The sequence below is a fragment of the Triturus cristatus genome, chromosome 7 (assembly GCF_964204655.1).
Source record: "Triturus cristatus chromosome 7, aTriCri1.1, whole genome shotgun sequence".
In the NCBI taxonomy this organism is placed as follows: domain Eukaryota; kingdom Metazoa; phylum Chordata; class Amphibia; order Caudata; family Salamandridae; genus Triturus; species Triturus cristatus.
The window spans coordinates 1,826,567,183-1,826,584,839 of NC_140590.1; the positions used below are offsets into that span (position 1 = coordinate 1,826,567,183).

Below are 17,657 nucleotides of genomic sequence, written 5' to 3' on the forward strand. Positions count from 1 at the left end.
TGCCTGTTGATACCCACGCCTAGGCTAAGGAAACAAGCATTCATCTGGTGCCATGACTCTCCATGCGCAGGTCATTTGGGCTTTGAAAAAACGGTGGCTAGCATGGGACGGCATTTCTGGTGGCCAACCATGAGAGTGGATGTCAGGAGTTGGGGACAGGAGTGTCCTACGTGTGCTACCATGAAGGCCGACCATGGCCGAACCCAAGGGCTCTTACATCCACTTCCGACCCCGGATAGACCATGGGATAGCATATCACTGGACTTCGTGGTGGGCCTACCGGTAGACCAGGGGATGACGGCAATACTGGTGGTGGTGGATTACTTGACGAAAATGGGGCACTTCATCCCCTGCAAGAGAGTCCCTACGGCCGGGGAATTGGCGTCACTACTCCTGAAGAATGTGGTACGACTGCATGGATTACCTGGGGTGATCGTGTCGGACCGGGAGTCGCAGTTTACTGCGCAATTCTGGAAGACTTGGTGCACTGCGCTGCATGTTAAGACCGCCCTGTCCACCAGCTACCACCCTCAAACGGACGGCCAAACCGAGCGCCTGAACCAAACGCTCAAACAGTATCTGCGATGTTTTGTGGACCAGGGCAGGGAAGAATGGGTCGACTTGCTATGGGTTGCAGAGATAGCCTATAACAACGCCACTCACAGCTCCACACAGTCATCTCCGTTCTATAGCAACTATGGCCAACATCCCAGGTTCTTGCCATTTCTACATCCGTTCAGAGAGGACAGGATTCCCGCCACAGCGGACAGGGTGGCACACATAAAAGACACGTTGATGCGCTCAAGGGCTGTCCTAATAGAGGCCAAGAGACGATACAAGGCTGCGGCCGACAGGAAGAGAAGGCCCGGGCCACTGTACCGCACTGGAGACTACGTCTGGATATCCACAAGAAACATGAGGTTTCGAAAGAACAGTGTGTTCCATCCCAAGTACATGGGCCCCTATCGCATTACCAAGTGTATGGGTCCCGTGAACGTGAAGGTGTGCTTGCCCCAGTCATTGCGGATACACCCTGTCTTTCATGTATCATTGCTCAAACCAGCACCCTCCAAGCCGTCTGGGACACCTAGGCCGGTATGCGTGGAGTCGGAGGTGGAGTATGAAGTGTCGGGCATACGGGCGTCCAAATGGCGCAGGGGGAAGCTGTGGTACCTGGTTGCGTGGAAAGGCTATGGCCCGGAGGAGCAATCATGGGAACCGGCTGAAGGGGTTCATGCTCCGCGCTTGGTCTCCTTGTTCCATCGGCGTTTTCCTGCCAGCGCTGGACCCGTGGGGAGCCGCTGAGAGGGAGGATGTACTGTCAAGAATTCCTGTCATGCGAGGGGAGGAAAACGGTAACCAGCGTAAACGGACTACATCTCCCAGGATGCTTAGCGGTTGAGAGGTTATGTAAACAGGAGAGCTGTTACATAACTCAAGGAAAACACGCCCTATAAAGGGAGGAACCGGGAGGTACAAGGCTGTCGGATATTGTGTTTACACCGACGTACCTGCTTCGTGAAGAGCAGTGTTCCGGAGTGGTGCTCCAGTAAGGCAAGAACGGAGGTAGGTCGAGTCGTTACTCCCTGGGCCGTGTCTTGCCCCATCGTCACCTGTGAAGGACCCGGAAGCTCTACCGGTCAACCATTGAGCTTCGCTTTTTGACTCGGCTGAGTCAAAGCGCAGTGGCGCTTTTGCTGGTTGGAGTCGTAACTCCCAGCCCGACCAGAGATACAGGGACTGCCAGCTGTAACGCACACCAGGAGGTGTTTGCCGCGTTACAGACTCGGAAGTCCACAGGATCGATCGAGCGGCTGCTCTCGGTTCAGTCTTCTTGCTTTTGATTGGGGTATCGGTGACGCATCACCAGGAGGTGACTCCGCGTCCCGGTGCAGTCGGAGGAAGAGGTTGAGCGGCTGCTCCCTTCAGGTAGAGACCCCGGCTGGGTGTTTCCCTGACTCCTCGATTCTCCCCAACACTCGTCGTGCCCCTCACAGCCTACCGATTGGCATTGTCGGCCATTTCATTTCTGCCCTCTGTTGGCATACGCCGGGATCGGCGTATATGCAGAGGACGGTTAGGACCATCCGTGCTGTGGGCTGGTAACGTACTTAGCCTGGAGGATTCCAGTGACTATAACTTTTGTTTATTCGTTGTATTGTTTTTGCCTTCATTAAAATAACTAACCCTTCACAAGTGGTTGCGTCCTCATTATCGTGTCTGTTAAACGATCCTGAGACGTTCAGGGCGTTACATAAACTGAGAGCATATTTTCTGTAAATTCACATTATCTTTCTCAGTCATGTAAGAATGAAGTCTGACATTCTCAGTAAAACATGTACATCCAACAAGGGCAGAGACTGTCAGTTGATTCCTTTGTGTTCTACTGCAGCTTCCCAGAGTGCTCTAAAGAACAACTAGAGCACTAACAGTCTTACTTATGACAAAAGTATGGCACACCTGAAGCCATCTTGATTGGAATAAAGTGGTAACACTTAAAACATTTAATTTACAAAGGAACAAAATGAGGGGGTTCATTTTGCCATATAAATTATGATTAGTGCTGCAGAAAGAAAAACTAGGGCACATTTTGACTTCTGAAATCCTCTTTTATTTCATAAAAACATTCTGACATGCAGACTGAAACATGCACTTTGAATACCAGCAGCAGACTTGCCTGGTGAGCAGTAGCTTTACTACAGTGATCTAATGAGCAACTAGAGTGCTAACATTCAGAATTTATGGAAAATGTGTGACACATCTGAATGCCTTCTTGATGGAATCAAAGTAAAAAACTGAAAGTATTTCCTACTGAGGAGACTGCAGTAAATGAGGAAATTAGGAAACTTCATAACAAATAAATCTCCCAAGATGGCCACCAGAGACAAAAGAGCCCAAATGTAGCCCAAATATCACCCAGATGTAGCCCAAGTATAGCCCAATGACAGAATGTCCCAGAGTGTTCTTAAGAACAACTAGAGCGCTTACTGTCTTACTTATGACGAAAGCATGGCACACCTGAAGCCATCTTGATTGGAATAAACTGGTAACACTTAAAACATTTAATTTAAAAAGGAACACAATGAGGGGGTTCATTTTGCCATAGAAATAATGATTAGTGCTGAAGAAAGAAAAATTAGGGCACATTTTGAGTGACTTCTCAAATCCTCTTCAATTTCATTAAAAAATTCTGATATGCAGACTGAAACATGCACTTCTAATACTAGCAGCAGACTTCCGTGGTGAGCAGTAGCTTTACTACAGTGATCTAATGAGCAACTAGAGTGCTAACATTCAGAATTTATGGCAAATGTGTGACATATCTGAATACCTTCTTGATGGAATCAAAGTAAAAAACTGAAAGCATTTCCTACTGAGGAGACTGCAGTAAATGAGGAAATTAGGAAACTTCATCACAAATAAATCTCCTAAAATGGCCACCAGAGACAAAAGATCCCAAATGTAGCCCAAATATCACCCAGACGTAGCCCAAATGTAGCTCAATGACAGAAGTATGCAAAACACTTATTTTTTGTGTATTTGCAGTTTTATATAGTGCAGACTTGTCAGGTATTGGAGTGCTTTACATGAACATTGGTTGCATCACACAAGATCAAATTCATTTTGGTTGTAGACATGGGGAGATTAAGTGATTTGACCAGAATCACAGAATGTTGAGCTGAAGCAGAAACTCCAACCTGGTTCCCCAGTTGGAAAGTCTGCAGCTCTGGAAGTAACACCACACCCTCTCCCCTTGGATGCAACATTTAATCAAGTGGTCAACTGGATAAAAAACACTAAGATTACAAATAATTTAAAAGTTCTTTGTCGCTATTTGAAAACTCAGAAAATATGTCCTCATTTTAGTTTTTTAGAGCACTAACCATAATTTTGATGCAAATAAGACCCTCTCATATATGTAATTTCTAAAGGAAATGCTCTAGGCATTACAGTTTTGATTACATCAAGATGACGTCAGGCATTCCACACTTTTGTAATAAATATAGAATGTTAGCAATCTAGTTGTTCATTGGGATACTGTTGAGAGGCAGAGGCCAGGGGCACGGACTCTGAAAATTGAAGGCAGGTAGGAGAGTGCAGAGGCAACAATTTGACCACACTAGGCAGGCAGGAAGGGCAGTGGCAGCACAACAGACTATGGAGGGCAGTGGAAAGGGGGGCAGGGGCCACAAACCAACAATACAGGACTGGCAAGAGAGGCTGTGGCAATATAATAGACCATTGTGGGCAGAAGGAAGAGGCAGTGGTCATACAACCATACATGCCAACAGACCCGTTTCAGCCTGGAAACGTCCAATGTTTTTAAGCTCAAATGGGCTTTACTTGATCTGTTTCCTGTCTACAATCTTCTCTTTTTCAATGTAACTCAAAGGGCAAAATCAATACCCCAGTTTTATTTCAAAATCTCCCTCTTACCAAGTTCAAAATGTTCGCAAGTATGGTACATTGGATCATGGTAGGCAGGAGGAATTGGGGTAGGGACATGGATTCGGATAACAGAGGACAGGAGGGACATTGAGAGGTGCACCAAACTGACACTACAGGGCAGGCATCAGGGTTTGCAGCAGCACAATACTCCACACAGGGCATGCGGGACGGGAGTGCAGCACAACAATCCATAGAAAGCAATAGGGAGGGGACAGGACCATGCACATGGACAACAGACAACAGAGGGGAAAGAGGCAATGGTAGCTAGCTGACCATAATGGACAGACAGGAGAGAAAGCTGCAGCATAACAGACCATAAAAGGCAGGAGGGACGGATCAGGGGCATTACAATGGAACCGACAAGCCAGGAGGGAGGGAATAGGGGTCTGCACATGGAAACAGAGGGCTGGGGGCAAGGGGGCAGGGCAGGAGCAGCAAGATGACCATGGAGGTCAGGCAGGATGGGCACTAGAAACAAGACACACCATGGAGAGCAACAGTGAGACTATGATGGCATAAACACAGACCATGGAGGGAAGGTGGGAGGGGGTCAGGAGCAGCTAGCTGACCACACAGGGAAGGTGGGAGGGGCCATGGCAGCACAGAAGACCATGCATGGCAAGCGGGAGGGTTAGTGGCAGCACAATGGCTATGATGGGCAAGAAGGAGGGTGCAGGGGCATGCACAAAGGACCATGGAGGATAGAAGGGAGGGTCAGGACCTGGGCACAGACAAGAGAGTTCAGGGGAAGGGGCCTCACAACAGACCGCGCGGGGCAGGCAGGAGGAGCAGTTGCAGCACAACAGACCAGGGAGGGCAGAAGGGTGTGGCAGTAAAATGGACCATGGAGGACAGGAGGAAGGGTATAGGGGCATGGCATGTGGACAGGCAGGGTGGAGGTGGCAGGGACAGTTTACAGTCATTTGACAATGCTAGGCAGGTGGTAGGGGAGTGGCAGCTCAACAGAACACTCAGAGTAGATAGGAGTGGCAGGTCCATGGAACATGGTGGTCAAAAAGGATGGAGCAGGGGCATGCACAAAGACATCGGAGGGCAGGGGGAAGGAGAATAGGGGCAGCAAGCAAAGCACCGAGGCTAAGCAGGAGGTCAATGATGGGCCATAGAATTGGGCAATGGAGGGCAGGATGAGTGGACTGGTACATCATGCTAAATGCAGGGCAGTGGCAGCACATCAGACCATGCATGGCAGGAGGGAGGTGGCTAGTCCATGGATTCAGACAACAGAGGATAGGGAGGAGGTGGATGGGGCAGCAAGCTAACTGTTCATAGAAGGTGGGTATTAGGAACTTTATTGTTTTTAAAATGTGTGTCTGTGCAAACTACTTAAAATATGAACAAGTATGCAGCATAATCTCACTTTTATTCAGGAAGAAGAGGACGTTTGGGACTGTGACTCAGGGCTCACTTGGCAGAAACATCCCCTGACCCTCCACCCCCCATCGCAAAATGTAATGCCCGTGAAAAGGGTGTTATATAGAACATAGTCCTGAGAGCACGATTGAAAATGAAAACTAGATATAGTATATGGTATAAACTATGCACCAAAAAGTGTGATATAAGATGAACCGGGGCGTGAAATATAATATGCAATACATTGTGCGCAATGACAGATTCATTGGAGAGCGCGAGATAGCACAGGCACTAGCGCTTGCTATGTGATATGCGCCTTGGAGTGTAATATGCACAGGGCAGTGTTGTGTAACCTAAGTAGTCTCTAAAGTTGTAATATAAAATATGTGCTGGGTAGTGTAACATTGCATATGCACTGTGACAAAGATATGGATCCCAGATTGTAATATGTATGGTATAGCGCTGTGCTTTATAACATAGGCATCGAGGAAGGCACGTTAGATGGGGCAATATAACCCGTGCGAAGGCAAGTGTGGCATGACATATTCACGGGGTGGTGTTACAGTGCACATGGGCTAGAGAGTGTCATAGCATACCCACTAGCTGGTGGAATACAACACAGAGGTGTGTGGCACTCAGCGGGCACTGGTGCGTGTAACACAGCATTGGGCTCAGCCAGGAGCACGCTGTGACTCTCAAGTGAGGTTTGTCTCCTTTCCAGAGAGTAAAATAAAAAGTATTACACATCCGGCGGTGGATGTGTGTTTTATTAACCGTGAGGGGGTTTCTTGCATAGTTTGGTCGAATTTTTGTCAAATCCCCTTTGAATGGCTTGGTGTGCATGTGTATTAAATGTGCCCGTCAATAGCTACCCATGTTTGTATAAATAAACGACAAGGGTGTCTACTTGGAGAGTACCCACCAGCGGGGGCGCCGGGATTAGGCACGGTAGGGTGTCAGACATGTCAGAGCTTCACTAGCGGTGTGAATACATTCTACGTGGATTCATTGTATGCATAGTCGCCTTTTAATGAATATCACGCAAATCGTCATGGTGATAGGTACATACGGTTTGTCCAGCATGTCCTAGGTGTTTCTATAAATATATATAGTTTTTTTTAAAATAAAAAACAAAGGCCGGCCCCGGGGGATGGGGTCCCCGGGCCATAAGTGGCCTGAGGAGGGGGGCAACACAGCCCCCCTCCTAAAGAATAAAAAAATTTAAAAAAGGCCATGACCTGGGGGTTGGGGTCCCCGGGGCCGATTAAGGCCTTGGGAGGGCCAAATTAATTTTTTTCAACAAAAAAAATTAGGGTGCTGGCCCTGGGGGATGGGGTCCCCAGGGCTAATAAATTAGAAAAAGAAAGGGGGCCACACAGCCCTCCTTCTTAAAAATAAATAAATAAAAGACCGGCATCGCGCCGGAGGCCACGCCCCCTCCTTGCAGCACTCTGCAAACGCGCCCCCTGGCCAGTTGAGGAATTAATTCCCCTTCAATACTGAGGGTCCCTGAGGGCCAACTAGCCCAACAGGTATCTCCAGTATGCGCCAGGGAGCTGCGTTGCAGACAGGTGTTCTGGGGCCACACCCCTTTTTACACCTCTCTGCAACGCAGCTCTGTGGTGCATACTGGAGGTACCTAGTGGTCTAGTTGGACCCTAGGGACCCTCAGGATTCAAGGGGACTTAATCTCCCAACTTAAAACGGCTACAGGGCGTGTTTACACAGTGGGGAAGGGAGGGGACGGGGCATGAGGTGACGTGTTCAAACACGCCCTGTGGTGCGTTTTAAGAGGTAGTTTTAATCCCCTGCCCTATTATATACTAGGGGCTTACAGAGGAGGTCATGCTAATCACAGGGGGACCCCAACACATAGTGTGCCCTAGTGTATGTAGGTGTTTTCACTGTATTCTGAGTGTCTTTTAACATAGCACTGGTTCTAGGACTGGTTAGTCAGACTCAGTTACCACCAGTATCCGTCTGAAAAAGTTGAGGGTACAGGATGATTTTGCAACAAGGCTTGTTTCTGCTCTACTGTTTGTTCTTTCTGCACGTTATACTTCTTCCTGCACTTTTCTTCGTCTTTGAGGACTTCTGTTGCTTCTTTCTGCATTTCTTTTTTTTCTTTCTGTGCGTTTTTCCTTCTTTCTTCACATGTCCTATCTCTGTAGGCATAGCTAGAAATTAGCATTTAAAAAACCTTTGAAATTCACTGAAAAAAACATAGGTTTCAGGCACGTTATAGCTAGGAATTAGCATTTAAAAAACCTTAGAAATTCACTGAAAAAACCATAGGTTTCAGGGGCGTAATAGTTAGCTGGACTTTTCACTCGTACAAAACCATAGAAATTCCCCTGTTATAGTTAGTTCAGCTAACTATAACTCGCGCGCCCGCAATGCACTGCTGATGACGTCACATATGAATTAAATGGATTTTCCTATTGACAGGGGTTATGTGACTGGATTTTTCAGGAGTTTTGAGGATATTGCTGCCATTGTGGTCAACGCTGCCCTCCGTGTATTGACGAGCCCGGCGGTGGTGTGTGGTGGGTTTTCGGAAGGTGAAGTTGATGCAACGGTGGTTGGTCCAGTGGAGTTCGGTGGTGTGGTTGAAGACGACGCAAGAGCTTGCTGAGAAGATGGGGTCAAGCGTGTGGCCGGCGGAGTGGGTGGGTGTTGTGACGAGTTGTCTGAGTCCGAGGTTGACAAGGTTGTCGATCAGGGTGGAAGAGTTGGAGTCGTTGTTTTTCTCGAGGTGGAAGTTCAAGTCCATGAGGATGATGTAGTCTGTGGAGGCGAGGGTGTGTGTGCTGACGAAGTCGGCGATGGAGTCGCTGAACTGTGGTTGGGGTCCGGGGGGTCTGTAGACGAGGGTTCCTCGGAGGGTGGTGTTGGGGTCAGTGTGGATCTGGAAGTGCAGGTGTTTGGCGGTGCTGAGGGTGTCATCGGTGCTTGTTGAGATTTTGAGAGTGTTCCTGTGGACGATGGCGATTCCTCCTCCTATTCAGTTGGTGCGGTCCTTGCGGGTGATCTTGTAGCTTTCCGGTATGGCTATGACGATGTCGGGTGCCGAGGAGGGGTTCAGCCAGGTCAGGAAGGTGACGTCTGGGGAGGTTGAGTCGAGTAGGTCTCAGAGTTCAACGGCGTGTTTGCGGGCGGAGCAGGTGTTGAGAAGAATGCATCTGAGGTGGTTGGGTTCTTTGGTAGGTGGGTTGGCGGGCCGGATGCTGGTAAAACTGCAGTTCCAGCAGGAGAAGGGTCCTTGGGTGCGCATCGGGGCGGCCAGGCAGCAGCTGCGTGATCGTCCAGCGTTGAGTGCATGGAGGGTGCTGGAGCCGTAGCAGAGTAGGGTGTTGTGGCGTTTGCGGGGGCCAGGGGTCCTGGTGCTGGGCGTGGTCCAGGCACGGACGGGCACTGATGGGCTTGCCTTAGGCACGCCTTCGGCATGTCAGCGGTGCATCTGCTGCGCTCGTCCGCTGCGCGGCCTCCATATGAGGGGATGTGGGAGGGAGGAGCAGCTGGGAGGCGGGAGCGGGCGGCAAATGGGAGTGCAGGGGGGAAGGGTCACATGGACGCAGTGGCGGCAGAAATGGGTGAGGCACGGCGGGGTGTTGCTGGAGAACTGGGCACAGGAAGAAGAACAAGATTAGGCACGAAAAACAAGTATAAGGCACAGGAAGGCAAACAAGTTTAGGCACGAAAATCAAGTATGGGCACAGGAAGGCAAACAGGATTAGGCACGAAAAACAAGTATGGGCACAGGAAGGCAAGCAAGATTAGGCACGTAAAACGAGTATGGGCACAGGAAGGCAAACAAGATTAGGCACGAAAAACGAGTATGGGCACAGGAAGGCAAACAAGATTAGGCACGAAAAACAAGTATGGGCACAGAGAAATAAAGCAAGTTTAGGCAAGAAGAGCAAGCTAGGTACAGAGGAATAATACAAGTTAAGCTGAGACAATGCAGGCAAAGGCAGGCAGAGCCGTGCAGCAGCGTGAGGAGCGACCTGCCTGTGAGCAGGGTCAGAGGTTGCTCCTGCTGAGCTAGTTTACATAGATCTAAGAGGTTCCCCATATGATCCAGGACTAACCCTTTGGCATGGGCTCGATGGTCCGGGACCGCCCTGACTGGCATTTCCAGGACGAGGAGGAGGTTGCCGGTTCGTCTTCTAGCGGGAGGCTCTGCGGGAGTAACAGGCTGCGGTTTCATCCTCAGCAAACTCGATGGACATCCTAAGTTTGGACAACACATCCCCCCTAATATATTGGTCAGGGAGGAAAGGCAGTATAGCAATTGTCCCCTGAGCTTGTTTCCCCCTAGTTCTAGTTCAAGAGATTCTATGAGGTGTACCATGGCCATGTAACCCAGGATTCCCTGTACTGTGGAAGTGGTATTGGACATAGGGGCTGCTCCTGTATCCACTAGAAAGTACTATGGCGTCTCATTTACAGATATCATGACCAAGGGGCCTTCATTAGGGTGGTCCTGTACTATCAGTAGGGGGACCGTGTCTTTAAGCACCCGCGGGGTCCCCGAGGTGCCCTCCCTGTCTTCTTTCTGTGCTGGCGGGCCCCTCCCTGTGCTTTTGTTCTTGCTGTCAAAGGATCAGGAGCTTTCTGTCTTGGTATTGCTAGTTTTGGGGTTACATGCTTTGCGTTTAGCGGCCACCCTGAGTTCGGCCCATAGGTTTAGCAGGGCCAATTTTATATCTCTCTCTTGGCCCCAATGTCAGCCCTGGATGTAAGCTTTGGTGTGTTCTATGATGTTGATATTGAATGTTCCCCCCTCAGGCCAGGGGAAGGTTTGTGCTTTGGTGAGGTCATGCCACTCGTGGCAGGGTCTCTCTAACCTCCAGGCCTGGGTGAGAAACCTCGCTTGCATATGATCGAGTGGAATTTCCATAATTAATTTGGGAACTGGTTTGAAGGAGTTTACAAATTTGGATTTTCTCGATATTCTTTAAATGATTACAAATTCTACTCTAGTTTTAGGGAACAGTGTATATGGGGAGGTATTGAAATATCTACTGGTTACGAGCTCTATAAAAATTCATTGCATTGCAAAGGACATTTAATACTAAACAATAGACAAATGGAAATTAAATAGTAACAACCTGTAACAGAATACAATTATTAGTTCAGAGCAGTATGAGTTGTTTGTAGCAGTAAACTAGCATACATTAAATTCTGGTCCAGAAATATTGGGTATTATATATAAGTATATAAGTATAGACTCACTTAACATAACATAGCATTTAGACATGCAGCATGTTGCAAAATATAACAGCACCACAATATCAGTAAATCCATAAAAAAGAACAAACTAAAAGAGACTAAGAGAGAAAGGTTGACAGAAAAAAATATTCTTTTTGTCCAAAATGTAGCCCCCTCCTAGCGCATACAACCTGAGGAGAGAGGATGCTCGGCTTAGCACGCAGAGCTAAGTGAGCCTGATAGGCTGTCACTATTGGCTCGGAGGACAAACGATTAGCAATGATTTATGCAGAGAAAAAGGAGTAATTTGACAATTATAGGCCCTCTGTGGCCAGACACAAGCTATACCTTACTCACCGAGGTCCACATTTTTCTTAATGTCCGAACTACACCATATATCACACCCAGGGATAGTGCGTACTGAGTACCTAATGCCCAAATGTAAAAAAGAACACCTTTCACTTCTTTTAGACACTGCCTGTTGTGAAACAGATAGTCCCTAAGAAAATCAAATTGACTAAAAAATAAGATCAAGGTGGTAGCCCTATATAACACTCAGGGCCCATACGTACGTGCCTTTGTATTACGCACAAAGATCCAAGCGATCCCCTACTAACACACAAAGCGTACATCTGATCTATGCCCAAAGGTCCAAGCGACCCCTTACTGCCAGACAGGGATGAGGTGTACCCTGTATCCCCCACAGTGGTTCCAAAACAGCTGTATTCACCTTTGCCCTGTCTAGTGTGCTGACTAGGGAAAAAGTCAAAATCATCTACGCTTGTCCTAGTTTGCCATACGCCATCCACTGGTAGCAGATGTAGTCTCTTACCCTGTAACAGCTGCCTCCGGACAGACCTCCACCCCGTGGACTTAGCAGAACTTCTAACCAATTATGGCATCTGCTTTTGGCCCAGGGGGAGTTCGTAGAGCTCCACTACACAGAACTCCGTGAAGTGACCAAAGAGTTCTGCAAGCAGCAGAGTGTGTTAGGTTGCATCATTTGTGCTGATTTTTAGGACCGGGTGTTTGTTCCGTGCTGAGAAATCAGTGCAAACGGCACCATGTGCAGCGCAAGAAGGCACTTCTTCTTTCTGTCGCTTGAGTATATGTTCTACTCGAGTGGTAGCTTCCTCAACACTCAACACGGACAGAAGGTTTCTCAATGTGAGCGGTAGTGGCCATCTGCGACTGCCCATTTTGGGAAATCTTAGTGGGAGGTGGTCTGGAAAAGATTTTCCTCACTCAGCAACTTAACGTTGGGGAGCTTGAGAGAGGAAAAAACTTATCTCTGAATAACTCTGTGCACTATACAGAGGACAGAGTGGGAAAAACTCAGCAAACTCCGCGACCAGAACGGAATTTCATGCCCAAGTCTAATCTGCTCACCGGTCTTTGTTTGCGCAGATAAATCAATTTGAGCAGGGGTCCTTGTCCTTCGGCAGAAGTCAAACTCAATAAACCAATCTCTCCTAGCTGGCTTGCCAAAATGTTGCTCGGATATGATTTTACCATAAAGAAATGAAAAGACAAGAGGCGTTTGGCAAAACAGGAACAAGTTGGTTTACTTAAACGCAGTAGCCAGGAGAGTCTTGACAGAATGTGTCTGAGGAAAGTCTCACAGTGTACAAAGTTTTGGCTGGTTTTATATACATCTTGTGAGGTACAATAAAACAATACCTGCATTCTTAAAAAGCATCTCAGTCATAACTTAACAAGTTTGGGCATCTGATAAGGATGGCTCTCAACCTCGTGAGGAGCTAGAGTGGACCAGTGTGTATGTGTCCAGATGTGCGGGATGAGAAATGCGTGATCACTACGTGATGTGTGAATGTCATGTCCTGATTGGCTGAGTATTTCTATCTGCGTGTGGTATCTAGCTTTGTGGTATTTATGGGGAACACAAGCTTTTGGCCAAATGTGTTTTATTTGGGCCAATTGCTGTGGACCAGTTTGTGATGTAACTATCTACCTGTGTGATTGATCAGGGTTTTAGCTCAGAGTGCGTTTGTCTTTGGATTAAGAGACCCCACCTGTGGCCTGTTATTCGATAGGCGTGGGTCACAGTGTCTGTCTGACCACGTATCTCTGAAATTCGGATTTGATGGGGAGGTAACCTTGGGTAAATCCGACAGCAATGGTGTGAGTTCACTGGAACTCCTGAAAATATTTTGGCAGTCGCTGGTGTCATTTTCATCAACATTCTAAATAGTTTGTGTACAGTAGTAATAGCATACAATGATATTGTTTTTACTGATATTAACATACTTATGCATTTCTAGATTATGATGTACATTGACATCGCTTTTTGTGGTAACAACATTGTCATTCGTACATGAATTATGGCATACATTGATATTGTTACCGTCTGTATGAGCATAGTTGTGTGGGGCCATGTGATGGCATTAGTTGACATTGCATTTATTGGTATTGCTATTGGTATTCATTGACATGGTATTTACCCATTCCAACTGAATAATGATGCATAATGAGGTATGTGTTCCACCTGTATCATTTTGTAAAAGTTTAATAAAGCCTGCTTCTGAGGGACCTCTTGTGTTGATTGAACATATAAGAATCTTAAGCATTAATTTTACTGGCGATCCATAGATTCACACGTAAGTAAGTGGATAGCTTCCTGCCAAACTTGTTTACTCTCAGACTAACCCATGGTAAGTGAGACTCTTATACAATTGGGGCAGATTTTACAGGGGCTTGCATTGTCCTTGTGTTACGCGGGGCTATGCAAGGCAATGGAGGTCCTTAACTGATATTTACTAAGCCACGCAAATCCACCTTGCCTGACCCTGCTGGTTTAGTAAATCCAAAGTAAAGCAAAGCTATGCATTATGCTGCCTTGTGTTTCCTTGTAGCAGGGAGGCATTCCATGGATGTAGTGGGGGCATTCCCACAAATCTAACACATGTTTTCTGACACAATCCCGGATTTATAAATGTCTGTAAACCTGCGATTGCACCAAAATGGTGTGCCTCCCTGAACTCTGTGTAACGAGGAGACATATTGTTATTTCTCCTCAGTAATTCCTTTTTGTATGCATACTGCACATAGAAAGAGGGAAATTCCATTCAGGCACAACCTAGTTGCATTCTGAAAAAATAGAAACTCTAATATTAATGTGAGTGCTCAATATGGAGCTTTGTGGTGGATTGAAGGCCATATGAGAATATGACTACCACCACTAATTCACAAGTGACAGAATTCTTGACAAAGGATATCTCAGAGCCACACTTTTAGCAAGATACGTGTTCATTTTGATGACTACTGCAGTGTTATTTCTGATATTCAATCTTCTTCATACTTTCAAGTTGATCAAAGGTTGCATGATTACAGTGATAGTTCTACTAGCAATGTCTCAATGCCTGTAAGATTTTAGGATTCCTTTTTACATGTATAAGAAACAAACATTTAGGAGATAATATCAGTAGGTTTGTTGTTAATTCTTTAGGAAGGGGAAGATGAGGTATTGTATAAAAGATGTTTGTGATCAGGTGTATTTGTACTTACCTGTATGTTCTCAGATGGTATTCATTTGTCTGGAGTTCTGCATTCTAGTTTTCCTCTCCCTGGGTTCTAGCCAACAGTGCTGACTGGCAGTTGGTTCCAGAAGTCACAGGAGTAGGAGGTGAAGGACGTGATCCCCTTTACAACTCTGAATTAAAGACACTTTTACACTTACCGTGCTGTGGGAGTCTTCACTTCCCAAAAACATTCCCAAATATTGATAGTGGACCCTAGGAACCAAAATATTTTTACAAAACACCCTTATTTTACCATTCATGTACGGAGTAGCAGTGCTCAGGCACGTAATGTTGAAAAGCGTGATGATTCGCAAAGACCTTTATGAGTCAAGCAGGTTTGCCAGGTTGGAAGATGTGGTACAATTTAACGTATGTCTGTTCATGGTGTGCATTCCAAAATTTCATGCACCAGCTCTTGTGAGTACCACAATACTAAACCTCCTCCTATAAAGCAACAATGTTGGCCACTTTCTGAAGTATTGTATATGTAGAATCAAAATGACCATTGAATACTGAGCATATGAATTATTCTACAATTCTAATTACTACCCAAAAGCCAGAGTCAGTGACACTGGGGACAAACTGGTGGAATGAAGTTAAGTGTATGTCAGAAGCACTGAAGACCAAGACAGTGGTGGTCAAGTATACCTGGTTCCTGAGTAGATGTAGCTGATGCAGAAGAGTGTAGTGACAAGATCATTGAAAAATGGTTGTATTGTGGAACCCCGTAATCCCCAATCGCGACTGCATCTTAACCACGCATGCCTTTACCACGCATGCCTTTACAACAGATTTAGCTGCAATGGAATAAGTTGCATGGTCAAGGTTCTGCCCTTACACCCTGAATCGTGAATCCCAGCCACCTGCTCCAAGTTGTACCCTGACGTCAGCCCTAAATACAGGCCAGCTGCCTACCCTGACTACTAAAAACAGTCCTAAAAACAAAGCCGACCCCAGCTGTAAAAGCACCCCAGCACCCCTGTGCCCTGAACCCTAAAACCCAGCCCCAAGCCTTGAAAATCTACTGAACCCCCTGCCCTGAGCCCTAAATCCTTGGCCCCCACACCTAAAAAACACCAAAGCCCCCCCACCCTGAGGCCTAAATCCATCACCGCAGCCTTTAAATTAACCCGACCCCCCCTGCCCTGAGCCCTAAAAGCTTGACACCACACATAAAAAACACCCCTAAAACCCTAAAAAGTTCCCTGATCCCAAACTCCCAAATAGAAAAATCACACTCATCAAGCAGATCCTCAACGGGCAGGAAGTCACCTCCGACCCTCTGTCCAATCTGAAACACCCACGACTCAGAGTCTAGACTTCTAACAACCACAACTATCTAAACCACACATATGCGTGGTGAAGACATATGCTTGGTTTAGACGTGCGTGGTAGAACTTGCGTGGTTTAGCCACTTGTAGTTCATGTTGCGTGGTTAAGGCTATTTCCATTCGAAAAATACTATTTGCGAAAGATCAGAAATAAATAAAAAACTGAGTAGTTTTATTTATTTTTATGTTTAAACGGTGGAACTGTCCAAAAGCAACAATGCTATTTGTGCGGCGCAGGAATGTAAACCTAAACATCCGGAAAATTGCCAGAGATGTCATTTTATTTGGTCATAGTTGTGAGATGATTTTTCCATTTCTTATCAATGCTACTTTTTTCTCCCACAGATAAACAATGGAGAAGACATGGAAGTTGGAAATAACTTTTCGGTAACAGGATTCATCTTGCTTGGGTTTTCGGACAATCCAGTCTTGCAGGCACCCATCGCCCTTCTGCTTCTTCTCATTTACCTCAGTTCCGTGTTGGGGAATTTTATAGTTTTCTTCATCATTTGTCTCAGCCCTCACCTACACAAGCCTATGTACTATTTCCTGCTCCACATGTCCTTCCTAGACATCTGTTCCACCTCTGTCACTCTCCCTAAAGCCATTGCCATCCACTTGACAGATGAGAAGTTTATCTCTTCAGCTTCTTGCTTCACCCAGATGTACTTTCTCCTGTTTTTTGTGAGTACAGAGATAATGCTGCTCATAGCCATGGGATATGACCGATACGTTGCCATATGCAACCCCTTGAGATACGCCACAGTCATGAGCAGAAAAGTGTGTGCTCAGCTGGCAGCTATCTCTTGGACCATAGGAATACTGGACGCAATGCCTCACCCTCTCCTGCTATCCAGCATGTCTTTCTGTGGACATCAGAATCTTGATCATTTTTTCTGTGATGTACCTGTCCTCATACAGCTTATCTGCAGTGACATCACTAGCATTGTCATCGCCACCTTCACAATCGGGTTTGGTTTAGGGGTCACTTCCTCAATCATTACTTTAACTTCCTATGTCTTCATTATTTTCGCCATCCTGGCAATACGCTCAGCTGCTGGAAGGCGTCAAGCCTTCTCAACGTGCTCCGCTCACCTCACCGCGCTCCTCCTCTTCTTTGGGACTGCGTTTGGTGCCTATCTCAAGCCCACCTCAGTATACACCAAAGGGCAAGAGAAGATATTCTCCTTGCTTTATGCGGCTCTAATTCCAATGCTGAATCCTGTCATATACACTCTTAGAAATAAGGAAGTAAAAAAGGCACTAAAACAAGCTAGTAGGAAGGACACCAATTTCATAGGCAATCCTGGATAAAGTTGTATACTTTGTTGTGAAATTCAGTCGTCAATTCATTTTATTGCTTTCCGTGACCAGCTTGTCCCAATCATAGTGGACTCAAATGACGTTTAGTGAACATTTGTTACAAAATTTTATTACACAATGTTGAAGGATTTGGGAAAATAGGTGACCCTGGAATGCATAAAAAGAACTTCTCTATATGGATGACACCAGCTTCTACTACATGAATTAAAGAGTAGAAACCAGGCTCAACAATTAACGGCTCACACACTCAGAAATGGAAGAGGCTCAGTGGCTTGCTAATAGATGTAGCTCACAGGCTCAGGAATGGAAATCAGAATCAAAGGGTATGACACTGGTGGAGCTCACAGACTCAGAAAAGGTAGTGTGCTTTGGCTCTAATATATTTAGTTCATGCTCAGAAAGTGTTGAAAAAATATATGAAATGAGTAGG

The 17,657-nt window shown here is 46.4% G+C and overlaps 1 protein-coding gene across 1 annotated transcript in view; it reads left to right on the forward strand.

Annotated features, from left to right (window-relative positions):
• The window catches only part of LOC146813305 (olfactory receptor 5G9-like), a 134,094-nt gene extending 116,876 nt beyond the window's left edge, over nt 1–17,218 (forward strand). Inside the window, exon 3 of the mRNA XM_085615370.1 lies at nt 16,250–17,218. Coding sequence (XP_085471496.1) covers nt 16,250–17,218 — 969 coding nt within the window. The remainder of the gene's footprint in view (nt 1–16,249) is intronic.
• The last annotated feature ends 439 nt before the right edge of the window (nt 17,219–17,657 follow it).